Source organism: Pantherophis guttatus, chromosome 3 (assembly GCF_059756535.1).
Source record: "Pantherophis guttatus breed Tessera chromosome 3, ASM5975653v1, whole genome shotgun sequence".
Lineage (NCBI taxonomy): Eukaryota > Metazoa > Chordata > Lepidosauria > Squamata > Colubridae > Pantherophis > Pantherophis guttatus.
In genome coordinates, this window is record NC_142065.1 from 92763428 (window position 1) to 92777128 (window position 13701).

The window sequence follows — 13701 nt, forward strand, 5'->3', positions numbered from 1 at the left end:
TAGTAATACTATTCATTGCCAGCCATTATCTGCTACCAGCATTCATTAGAACTCATTTTCTAAACAATGTTAGTGAGAATTAAAGCAAGTTTACTAGACAGCTCCAATCCCACAATGAACACAGGAGTAATAAAATGTTCTCATTGCAGGTAGAATTTCTCACAATGGTCGTTCATGATGTTGAGTTGAGATATAATTTCTAGGCATCTCTAATGCTTCAGATTCTTGCTTTGAACAAGCAGGAGCACAGACATGGCTTTTAAAGCAGCTATATCTTTTTTTGTGGGGCAGCTACAAAAAAAAAGCCATGAGTCTGGAAAAGTTCCATAGTACAGTGCAATTTTAGTTAATTCCATTATAAAATGTTATGAATGTTAGATGGGAACATATTTAATGCTGAGAACCTAAGTGCTTCTTAAAAATGGAAGGCCCTTGCTGATAATCATTTTATGATTTTATCACAACACTGTTTCAGTAACCTAAAAAGTATTTGTTTTTTTACTGTTTATGAAGCATTTGTAGTTCTTCAATCAGAACTGAATCTAAGTGATAAGGTTTGGAAATTTATACATGAAATAATATTTAAGCAACCATATCAGATTTGACACAGATGTTTTTCACTTCCTAAAGATGCTTACCTGCACTTTTTTTAAAGCTACTGGCACACCATCCAACAAGCATGTAGCTCTGTAGACTTCACTAAACTGTCCACGGCCAATCTTCTTTTCTATCCGAAAATTGGCTAAAGTATTATAGCCCATGTCAGGTCGTAAGGCTTTCTGCAGTCCAAGAAACAAAAACAAACAATTAAATAAACTTTCTTTTATTTCCAGTGGAGCCAGGTGTTCTGAATATTAACCCCAGAAAAATAAATGTGGGAGGAGATAATATATTTAATTTTAAAAATGAATTCTAAGTATCAGTAATTTCCCACTTAAAGATCTACAATTCCCGCTATCTTTTTAAAACTGACAAACATGTCTGTGTTAACAATGAAAGGTTTGATATTTGCAACAGACTTCCCAGTTCAATTGAAGAAACTAGCTTTGGTCTTTAAAGTCCTAAGAGCCCAGGATTATGGTTCTGAACAGGGAAGCAGGGAAAGGGAGTACAAGTTCCAAATCAATCATGGAGTTCACTGGATAACCTCAAGTCAGTCTCTTTCAGCCCATTTATGTTACAAGGCTGCTCAAGTATTTGGTAAAAATGTTAGCCAATACAATAAGATGCCATATGAAGTAGTAAGTTCTCATTAATTAGAGGTCTTTAAACCAAAGCTATGACATCATGTTTAAAAACTGTTCTAGTGGTTCCTGCACTAAGCAAGGGATTTGATTAGATGCCTCTCAAGTCTTTTCCAACTTTATGATTTGATGAAAATGTATCTTGCTACACATTACACTTAAGGACAACTTAAGGACAACATTAAAGGTGCCTCTTGATCTTTTCAGTTACCATTCTTTGCTATTTATCATGTTGGGTGGGCTATTGCTATTTGCCATGTTGGGTGGGCTTAGTGGAAACTGAACTCCTAAATATCTGAGGATGCCAGACATGTGCCTGGTATACTTGGTCTGTTGTGTGGATGTTTGGATGGTTTAGGGGTGAGGAATTTGTGGTGGGTGGGTGGGTGTTTGGGGATTGTTATGTGTGTTGACCTGCTCTTTGGGTGTTAAGTGAATTTAGTTGTATGGGTATTCTGTGTATATACGTACAATGACAATAAAGTTGTTGTTGTTGTTATTATTATTGTGTGTGAACAGTATACACACACGTGCAAATTGAGAGGAACACATATATGTATGTTCATCTATCGGTCAATTTAATATTGTTCATATAGGTCTTACATTCAGAAGACAAGTTTCCTTTGGCCTACAGCAGATGAAGAAGAAAATATGAAGGAGACATAAAACTCAGCATAATGTTTCATTACTCGAGAGAAAAACTAAAACTTTAACTGATTACTGATACAAATATATGGAAGAATATGTACTGAACCAAAATCAAAACCTGTGTGAAAACATTACAAAAGAGATCAATTTAGTAATCCTTACTGTACTGCTTTAAACAAAATCAAGAAGATAAGCACAATATTAGAATCTACAGTTTTCCTCCACTTCCATTCTTGATGTTCTTTTACAATTTACTATTTAAACAAACATTTGATTAATACACAGCTGATATTTTATATATACAAGGCAGGATATAGGTCCAGACTGTACTCTGTTCTGTTATACTGTATAATGTTTGTACATTGAAGTTTTACAGATTTCTCCACTAAATACAATAGGCCAAGTTGAAATAACAACAACAAAGATCTGGAGGAGAACAACAATTTTCTCATTTCTAGAGTTTATATTGATTTTCCAAAAAAAAAAAGTGTACCAATTCAAAATGATTTGGGAACAAAAATACTCCTTTTAAAATTTCAACGGCTTTTGACTCATTGGTTACTCAGGCCCACAATCAAAAATATTCATCAGATGAAGCAGAGTCCAAACATGGAGCTGCTTTGATAGGAATAGCAGTGTACCAATTCAGGGAAAAATATATTCCAAGTGCCTATGCAGGTTTAATGAGTTCAGCCTTAGCAGTTAGAGAAAAACATTCAAAGTTGGGGAGCTCTCTCTTATTATTCAAATGCTTGGGCTACAGAGGAACGGGATGTAGCTTCATTAAGTTTGGAGTATTTCTGTGGTTGTTTAACCAGCATATATTTCAAAATTGGAATAGCGAATTGCATCCTCTGTCTGCACAGCAACTTGACAAACATTAGCATGAACTACTAAGGCAGTGTGACAGCCGCATGCTGAGAGCAAAGTCTCCCTAATGTGTTTTGGCATGCAGGTTTGTAATCACACATTTACATATGCAATGACCTACATTTGCATGTCAGATCACACACTGTCTGGCTTTATTAAGACTGGGCACCTCTCTGTGTTTGGCGGCCAGAGTGGCGAGAGAGGGCCAGAGGGTGGTGGGTTTTTTTGGCAGTTGAGAGATGAACTGCCACTGAGAATTAGACTGAGATAGCCTGAGCATTAGACACTTCATTAGAGGTAATCTGTTTAACAGTGGGCACTGTATGTAAACTTCACAGCCCATTTGCAGCATCTTCTCTGCCCACCCAACCCCAGTGGTCTTCCTTCAAAGGGCAATGTGGCTGACTGACAGCTTGTCTCATCTGCTCCCTTGTTCTGTCATACAATTCAGACACAGAGACCTGACACGAGAAGCAACATAGCTGCACATCTCCAACTATATAGCGGGACTCCCTCCCAGACATAAAGGAATTTGGAAAAGGAATAAACTCATGGATAATAATAGGGCCATCAGTTGGTCAGAGAACATATTATATAGCAATGATTAGACTGCATTACAACCAGGCATATTTTTTTAAAATGGCAGTATGTTCTATAGTATCTAACAAGGGGATTTCGATTTTTTTTTCCAAATAAAGCAGAAATTCATACACTAAACTAAAATGACCTATTTTAACTCATTCCGGTGTTCAAAATAAATCCATAGTTTGTGAGATGAGAGTTACAAGAACAGACTCTCATTCTCTTTGCCTCTTTTGACATCAATTCTTCCCTTCTTTCCTTTGTCAGAATACAGTATGATTTCCCTGGCATGGCATACTAAGTCCATAAAAGAGACGAAAATGTGGAAAATCCAAAGTGTAATCAAACAAGCACCTACCGCATAACAAGAAGCACATATTTTCACACTATACTTATAGGGAGGAAAACATAACCACTACGTAAAATGCATTTTCAGCCCAAATTCGATTACTTTGTTGAATTTGGTGCCTGTCAACAGCCTTTCCACTCCTTACTAAAGAACTGCAGCTATAGATCAGGTTTAAACATTTTAATTAAATGGCTGCATTCCACCACAATGGAGGTCCATTCTTCCAACAATAGCAGGGCCAAACACTTTTATAAATCCTTGAAAATGATGCTTGCAAAAGTGAAAGAGAAGCACATTCTTGCTAATGATTTCCAAAATCCAAAAGGCAACTTTGCTTTGTTAACTATTACTTTCAATTATTTATAACTGCACTATTTTGTACTGACTTAACGTTCTGTGGACCTAACATAGTACATTTTCTCTTCTAGGACAATAGAAAAGAGTTTCCCTTGGGACTAGGAAAAAACGCTGAAGGGATACCAGTTATATTAGCACATTATCTAAAAATCACCTTGCACACTGCCTTTCTCCTCATTACACTATTTTTGCTGCTCTGATTCTTTATATTCCGGAGTCTTTATTTTTATCTCTGGTATTATTCAAGCACGATAGAAGTCTTTTTTTCAGTCAGCTTAGGTGCCAACATCTGTCTGACGCAAACCCTGTCACAGATCAGAGAGCAAGGACAGTCTTCAAATTTATGATTTAACGTTCTGCTCTGCAGCAAAAGCCACAAGGCCACATCATCCCTTGCAGATGTTTAATCACACTCTCCCCCTCCAGAGATTATGATTGCAACTATATATTAAGATAGTTTTTCTTTCATTGCATTTATCTTCATCAGTCCTGAAGCACTTTAAAGAACTGTCCCGCTCAAAACAGAAGGCATACTCTTGAAGCTTAGATTGTTAAAAAATAAAATTTCTATGTCACTTTCAATATGAGGGGTGGAGGGTGGGGTGCTGGCAGAAATACTCATTTGCAAGCACAACCTGAAGGTACAAATGTTTTTGTTACATTACGTTCAGCAACTTCAACCCATTTGCACATTTCTATTCTTCTCAAAATACAATAATCCCGAAGGTTTGAAGCAATTCTGGAGCCTGGCTGAATACTAACATGAGAACATATCACTAGAAACCAAAATACCTTCGAAAAAAATATACATTTTATTGCAAGTAAGAAAATATATTCCTATCCACTTTAGCAGATAGGCAATAGGTTCAGCTATAGGAATAGGTTGAAGGATTTGTCCTAAAAAAAAAATCTGAAAAAGAGAGGATAGACATAGAATAAGATTGGGTTATACAAATTGTGATTTAAGGTTTTTCCTTGGAAACACCATTGTGGCAAAAATCCCTTTTCTCCATAACCTGGTTCTTCCAGGGATAAACAGTTACCCTGTTTCCCCAAAAATAAGACATCCCCTGATAATAAGCCCAATCGGGTTTCTGAGCACATGTGCTAAAATAACACACACACCCCAAAAAATAAGCCCTCCCTGAAAATATTTAACCACATGCGCAATCGATCCCTGCCATTTCCTCTGGTTAGGGTTAGTGAGACAGAGCTGGAAATCAGGTAAGACGGCAAGAGGAGCCCAGTCTTGCTTCATGCACCCCAAAATAATAAGACCTCCCTGAAAATAAGGCCAAGTGCTTATTTTGGGGTTCAAAAAAATATAAGACATGGTCTTATTTTTGAGGAAACATGGTAGCTTTACAGATTGAGCTGAAAAATCATCAATCTCCAGCTGGGTAATCTTACTACAATTTCTCAACTTAATTCAGTAGTATATTCACAGGCAATCCTCAGCTAGATGAGAATCTTCACTGCAGACAAGACTGAATTCTTACCAACAGATAGAAAGCTCACTGTAATATAAAGGACTTGGTATTTTCTCAACGGGCATTTTCCTACTACCCTTCCAAATAAACTTAAAGTTAATTTAAAAGATCTGTATGGCCACCCAATCTTAGAACACAAATCTGGGCAGCTCACAACAACAATGTATTTGTCATCTCCCTTAATGGCCTTGAACAACTCTGATGTATTTGCAGAAAGCTCCTCTCTTGCATGAGAACCATCAATTCCCACCTCATGAGCTCAGATCTTACATTATGGACATTTTTGCTGGAGCGGCAGTATAGATAAAGTCACTACATCCAAAGAAATTAATTGCAATTGCACACTTAAGTTTTCATCCAAAATAAAAAAATAAAAGAATATAGCATCAGAGATTTAATTTTAAGGCAAGGAAATACTTCTTGAAAATGTAAAATTTGTGTAATTTCTGTTAAGGTGATTGTTAGTTTCAGGAGAATTATTTAACTTTCGCTTCAAAAAATAGAATATACCAAAAGTTATATTTTTACTATGATCAATTTTAGTTATATAATCCTTGCAGTGATCTCTGTATTGGATGAATTACAATTTTGATATAAGGCTTCAATTTTGCAGTGCTCTTTTCTTTCCTTTCTTCTTTCCTTTTATTTATTTTTTTTTGACAGTGTTCTTCATTACCCCATTTCAGCCCTGTCCATTTTCCCCCATTCATGTTTCCACTGGTTTCAGAAAAGGGAATCAGAATCAGATTCTGGAATAGATAATAACATTGCATTCAAAACATCTTTCAGTCTATACGATAACAGTTTTTTTAATATTAATGTACTCCTGACTGACTGCTTGTACTAGATTATCTAGATTATTTTACCTGTGGTTGAAACTGAGACACAGGAGGACCTGGCAGACCCTGTGATTGTTCATCCATTATTTCAAATCACAATCCTTTTGAATGACCTGCATTAAAACAGGATACAATGAAAACAGATGTTTACTTGCATTTTTATGAAACATTTTAGAGGGTTAACATGAGCAAAGGATTACAATCAGAGTACTGATAAAAGAGGAAACCACAGAAAAAATAGTGAAGTCAATGTGTCAATGTGTTTACATACAGAGAGAGCAAGTTCAGTCAGCCAAAGAAACATCAAGTGATCTTTTGTATGTAACCTTTAGTCCAAGCTTGTATTTAAATATCTGTGCCCTTTTCTTTCTTTTCTTTTCATTTCATTTTCTACAGATGAAAGCTGGTGGCTCACAATTTCATCTATATAATCTTTTTGGAACTACAGAGACATCTGCAAGATCCAAAGCATTCATCACAATGATTAAACCAACATTGTGCTATACATGCAATATTATAACATACATACAGTGCATTCAGAAAGTATTCAGACCCTCCTCACTTTGTCAATTTTGTTATGCAATACTTGGCATAAGTAGTCAGACCCTTCATTCAATATTTTGTTGAAGCACCTCTGGCAGCAATTACAGCCTTGAGTCTTTTTGGGTATGACGTGACAAGCTTTGCACACTTGGATTGGAGGATTTTCTGCCATTCTTCCTTGCAAATCCTCACAAGTGCAGTCAGGTTGGATGGCGACTGTCAGTGGACAGCCATTTTCAGGTCCCTCCAGAGATGTTCAATAGGGTTAAAGTTAGGGGTCTGGCTGGGCCACTCTAGGACATTCACACAGTTGTTCCTAAACCACTCCAGTGTTGTCTTGGTTGTGTGCATAGGATCCTTGTCATGTTGGAAAATGAACCTTCAGCCCAGGCTGGGGTCCTGAGCGCTATAAACAGGTTTTCACTGAAAATATCCCTGTACTTTGCTCCATTCAGCTTTCCCTCAACCTGACCAGTCTCCCAGTCCCTGCTGCTGAAAAACACCTCCACAGCATGATCCTGCCACTACCATTCTTCACTGCTGGGATGATATTGGGCAGGTGATAAGCGGTGCCTGGTTTCCTCCAGACATAATTTTTAAAAGTGAGGCCAAACAGTTCAATCTTGATTTCATCAGACCAGAGAATCTTATTCTTCACAGTCTGAGAGTCCTTCAGGTGCTTTTTTGCAAACTCCAAGCGGGCTTTTGTGTGTTTTGCACTGAGGAGAGGCTTCCATCTAGCCACTCTGCCATGAAGCCCAGTTCAATGGAGGGCTGCAGTGATGGTTGTCCTTCTGGAACTCTGTCCCATCTCCACACAGGATCTCTGGAACTCAGTCAGAGTGACTATCAGGTTCTTGGTCACCTTTTTTTACTAAAGCCCTTCTCTCCTGATTACTCCGTTTGACCAGCTTTTGGAAGAGTCCTGGTTGAGGCAAATTTCTTCCATTTGAGAATTATGGAGGCCACTATGCTCTTAGGAAGCTTCAGTGCAGTAGAAATTATATTGTAGAGTTCCCCATATCTGTGCCTTGGAATAATCCTGTCTCTGAGCTCTGCAGGCAGTTCCTTTAACCTCATGGTTTTTGCTCTGCTACACTATGCAATGCATTGTTAGCTGTGAGGCCTTCTATAGAGAGGTGTGTCTCTTTCCAAATCATGTCCAATCAATGTAATTTGCCACAGGTTGACTCCAATCAAAGTGTAGAAACATGTCAGCAACTATCAAGAGAAAAATGGGAAGCACCTGAGCTAAATTTCAAATGTTGTTGCAAAGGTTCTGAATACTTATGCCAATGTGATATTTCCGGTTTTTTTCTTTTTAATAAATTTACAGATGTTTCTAAAATTCTGTTTTTACTTTGTCATTATGGGGTATTAAGTATAGATTAATGAGACAAAAAGTTCCAGAGACCATTTTTATTGCTAGAGAAGCCCTGTAAACATACTAGATATAAGAGTTCAAGTCTATTCATTCTCATTCATAAATAAATGAGATCTTCTCAAAAGTAAGCAGACGTGTAATTCTGCTTAACAAACTTTGAGGTAAATCCAGTGTAATCTGTAACCTTCTCATGTAAATCCCAGAAGGGTGAGTTAGTCCTGCCAATGATGCACTTCTAAATAAGTGTACGTAGGATTGTAGATTTGGATGGAATTTTTCCTGAGACATGTGACTATAAAATAATAAAAGGTTAAGTATATATACAGATTTGCCCAGATTTAAATCATGTGGATGGGTTCCCAGAGGAGCAGGATTTCTTCAGTTTCTCCTACTTCCAGAACCCCCAAAGGCATTAAACATTTAGATCAGCTTGACAGTTGGTCCAAATATATTTCTTCCCATTGGAAGCAGTAAGAGGAAATATTTTTCCCAAATAAGAAAAAAGGCAGTGACAATGTTTTTATCCTGCCAGTCTTGTTACCAAATGGGCATCTGAAGCTTTTGGAGAAGGATTTGAGAGTTCTGTTCAAACAATAAGAACATTCTGCCACTAGCAGCATGAAATGACAATTTTTAAAAGGCACATTTTAAAAACCATAAAGATAATTCCTTATTATCCATTTGTTCAAGAAGAAGCTAAGATTGAATGTCAGCATTGAGTAAAATGAAAAAAATGAGTGCATTTTACTAGCTATGATTTTTTTTCCTCAATAGTATTAGCTCAGGTCATAAAGATCTGAAGTAACTTTAAATGTGAAAACACTACAGAGGATATAAGACATAAAAACATGTTGCAAAGAATGGTAACAACAGAAACACATTTCTACAGTTCCTTGTTAAAGCCAAGCCAGAAATCCAAATATATTGGACACAGAAACACTGAACAAGTCTATCCAACAGAACAATATCACATAGCAGAATTACTGACATAATAGTTGCACTTTTAAGACTGAAAGCTTCTTTTTAAGGTGTTCTAAATAATGTAAGTTAAACTACAGTACAAATAATCTTTCCTAGACATTTTTTCAGCAACATCTCTATTTGTACCTTTTAATTCTTAAACTAGCTAGTTCTCCCCAAGCCTTTGCATTGTGCTTGAAACGTTACCAGAAAACTGTTCCACAGTAATTTCCTTCTGCTTTTAATCTCAAAATAATTGTCTCAAAATAATTGTAACTGATGCAAACAGCACACATCTTAATAATAACCTCTACACTTAAAACCAGTGTCCGTGTCAGAGAGAGGGGGGAGGGGGGAGGGAGATGGAGAGAGGATGGAAATATGAATCCTGGGGTTTCTTAGAAAAGTTAAATATTATGATCCATAGCATTTTCCTTGAAGACACTATCCATCTTCCCTCCACTATGTTCAATACAGGTGCTTTAAAAAGAACAGTTCATTTTCATTGATTTAGACCAATGTATTTTCTGGAGAGAGAGAAAGGGGTCTTGCTTGAACTTGATGTGCTGAAAAAGCAACTCTTAGAACACATTTCAGAATGTTCTACAATCTAAAATAATTCCATTATTAATATGGACTTTTAGAGGCAGAGAAATTTTATAAAAATATATACACCAAACAGAAATTAAAAATACATTATATTCCATCCAAATTTAAAAAGAAAAAACTATTAATGCCTCCACAAAACATACCAATCAGGTCCAGAAACTTCTAATAGACATAATGATGGTAAAAACATCAGCATTAATTCTAGAGATTTCCCAATTCTGGTAAGTAGCATATAACTGTCATATGAGAGCATCCTGGACAGTTGTAATTAGAGGGGAGATCAATTCTGCCCTCCAAAAATGATAGATATGGTATTTCAGAAGCAGGTGTGCTACTGTCTCAATTTCAAAGTCTGAGCAGACACCAATGCTCTTCATATGGAATACTATTGTATCTTTCTATCAGGACCACCAGAGTTAAGAGCATCCAAATGTGATAATATAAAGGTCTTTCTGTGAGACAAAACCAATAAATGATACAGATAATGGGGGATTGTAAAATGGGACTCTGTTAACATTGTAGCAGAAGTGAAAAATGATTTTTTTTTTTTTTTGGTAAAACAAAATCTAAAATTCTCTGCTTGACTTCTTTCCAGGTTTCAACCAGGCATAGAATGGAGGGGGGGGGGGTGGAGGGCCGAGGAAGCAAGTCTACTACAGTGAACCATGCCATCCATTACAAGACTGGTATCTGTCAGGACTTGTTGGGGTACTAATTCATCTCCCAAAAATTTGTTTAAGCTAATACTTCAATTAGCTCAGACAAGAGAAAGGCACAAATTGGGTAAACTCTACAGTGTTAACGAGCCAGAAGTCAACCAAATACTGGCCTCTTTTCTTACTTGCTCTAAACAGAAGCAGTTTCAGGCAATGCTAGTGCACTTCTCCAACCATTTACTAGGACATATCTCAATCCAAACTGAATAAAATATATAGGTATTTGTAAGGGGAGGAAGAGATGAGTAGCAGCTTCTGCTAAATAGCCTGAAAACTTAATCCTCCCTTGAAAATGCCTTTAGAAGTAAAGATTTCTCCAAAGGTAGTTCAGCTGGTTTACACACACTTTTCAACTTAATACTCCAGGAAATTTGATCACGAATGTCATCTCCTTTTAATTCCTTTAGTAAAAGGGCCTGAGAATTTTGTAAGAGGTCTAACTAACAACTGGAAGTTTTCTCCTCCTCCTCCTCCTGTCTCCCCCACACCCTATTTTTGACCAAACACAAACTATTTTGGATTCGTTGGCAAGTCTTCACAAGATACAATGTGTATTTTGTTTTTCAGTGCAAGGCTTTTCAAAACTGCATAGAGCTCAGAAGTCAAATTCCCACGGACCTCAGCGGGATTCGTTCCTGGATAAAACGAATCTAGGCTTGCAAAATCTGGCACCATATTCATCGTGGGGGTGGGGGTGGGGGGGATAAGATATCTCTGCTAGCCTCAGCCTGATAAGGCTGGGTTCAATACCTAAATCGTTCTGCGGCCCTAAGGCTTTGCCTTAAAACCAGGATGGGGAGCAAGAACCTTGGTGGCGCAGCAGACTAAAGTGCTGTTAAGTAGCACCAGCTGCCTGCAATTACTGCAAGTTCAAATCTCACCGGGCTCAAGGTTGACTCAGCCTTCCACCCTTTCGAGGTAGGTAAAATGAGGACCCGGTTTGTGGGGACAAAAAGCTGACTTTGTATAAAAAAGAACACCGCTTAAGGGGGGGCCGAAAGCCCTACTAAGCAGGTATATACAAAAGTATGAAGGCTATTGCTTAAGCCCTGAGTCTCCGGAGAAGGGCGGCATATAAATCGAACCAATAAAATAAATAAATTCGGGCTGGGATGCATCCCCACTAAGAAACTCCGCTTCCAGCAAGTGAGTCGCAGATGCCGCCTCCAGCAAATTTGTGGAGGATACCCCCGTCCCGTGCTTTCCTAACCACTTTACTTACTAGCTACTTACTACTTAATAATAATTCTTATTAATCGGCTGCCCGTTCTTGTTTTCTTGCAAAAGCCAAAACCAAGCCCAGCCCGGCACTCTTTTTCGCTTTTCAAGCTACCGTCCCAGCCGGCTGCAGTCTCGCAGGAAGTCCTTTCTGAAAAGAGCTGCCGATTGGCAACACTAGGGGCTTGGAAGAAGGAAGAGAGAAGAGAGAAAGGCAAGGAGAGTCGCTTCCCCCCAACCACCCACCCTTCTTTCCAGCCAGAAAGAAAACGAGCCCACGGACCCACCCACCCCTCCCGCCGGCCACCACGTGAGCCAGGAAAGCCGGGCCACCGTCTCAGAAAACAGCAAGCCAGGACAACGACTACCTACCGCCCGAAGAGCGGCGAAGGGCGGCCAGCTGGGACGAGTCGCGGAGGGAGGAGTCGGGGAGGCTCAGCAAGAGCGCACGCGCCACGGGATGCCCGGGACTCGCGCGCTGGGTCGGCCCGGAGTGGCGTTTGGGGAGGGGCAACGTGGGGTGGGGGGGGGAGCTAAAAATTCCCCGGTCCCGGGTTGGCAGCTACGGAAGCAGAAGCGTTTCGAGGCCCGGAAAGTTCTTCGTGTGAAGAACTGAACTTTGGTTTTTTCCTCTGAAAGAGAGGCGCTCGTAGATTGTAGCCGCCCGGCCCTGCGCTTTTTTTTAAATTTTATTTTCCCCCGGATATCCCCTCTTAAGGAACGGCCGTTGATTTTCTTTTCGGAGCCTAAAATGTGTAGGAGTCGTTACGTAATTCGGAATTTCTCGCGAATGGAGTTTCGCTAAAATGATTGAATTTGGAAGCTTTCACCGAGCGGGAATTTGGGCTGGGTGACCTAATATGACCTCTTCCAGTTTTTGTTTGTATACAAATGAAAATTGGAAAAGTCTTCAGTGAAACCTGGACCTTCAACAATTCCGATTCACATTTAGATTGATAGCAAGGGACGGCCTAAGCACACAGCCCTTTGCAAACATATCATTTGTATACTGTTTACACAGAATTTTGCTCATTGACGCTCCTGTTAGGTATCAAGTGTCGCTTACCTAAGTTTCATTCTAACTAAAATCCTTATCTACAGCATATCTCAGCCTGGTAAAAAGGTTTAAAGGATTTCTAAGCACGGTGACAACTACTTCCTTATGATTTGTAAATTTTACATCTTAAATTTGTTTTGCTTCAGAAATGTTATTGGCTTTCTTAATACAATGTGTAAGGGACAGAAAGGTACCACAGCTGCCCCTAACTCTTTTATTTCTCTGTTGGTATACTTACGTATCTTTGCTTAAAAGGTAAATGAAGCCGTTCTTAACTGAAGATCAATCTCAGGATAAAGGAGGTGTCCTTTCTGTCTTACTTTCTTGAAGCATCATCTTTCAACAATCCTGTAGTGGGATTTATCAAAGGATGTCATTTCTGCAGCCTTTGACCCCATATCCTTCCTACTAACATATAGATCAACTTAATATGCTTTCTATGATTTGTGTAGCAAGTACGTGTAACATCTTGCATAAGCAGTGCTGACTACTGTTTATGCAAATGTGTATTATTGGAAGCTTTACCCAAATACCGTGTGGCAATGGAAATGTGAGGGGTGCTGTACATCAAACAGAATACTTGGGACCCCTGAAGTAGATAAATGGCTTGCAAACTTCCTTTTGCAACATTCTGGAGACTGCTTACCCACATTCACTGGAAGCCTTGTCCCAGTACTTTGTAATATGGGTATTGGGAACTCTTTACGTACATCTGCATTGTTATAACTTTATTTCTCCAGGTTCTAAATAGTAAAGGGGTATACTGAACTCTGAAGTACAGTATTGGATAGTTAGATCCTACCCTGTTCCTTCCAGCTCTCTACCCATATGGGCA

General features: G+C 38.7%; 1 protein-coding gene across 3 annotated transcripts in view; it reads right to left on the minus strand.

Moving 5' to 3' along the window:
- Positions 1–12282, minus strand: part of NEK7 (NIMA related kinase 7) — a 66167-nt gene extending 53885 nt beyond the window's left edge. Inside the window, exons 1-3 of one of the 3 annotated variants that reach the window (XM_034437448.2) lie at positions 12182–12282; positions 6407–6492; positions 639–779 (exon numbers count right to left, since the gene is read on the minus strand). In XM_034437448.2, coding sequence (XP_034293339.1) covers positions 639–779; positions 6407–6463 — 198 coding nt within the window. In that variant the 5' untranslated portion in view covers positions 6464–6492; positions 12182–12282. Of the gene's footprint in view, positions 1–638; positions 780–6406; positions 6493–11824; positions 11963–12181 lie in introns of those variants that run through there. The other 2 variants (XM_034437449.3, XM_087890048.1) reach the window with 2 other exon arrangements.
- Between the last annotated feature and the right edge of the window lie 1419 nt (positions 12283–13701).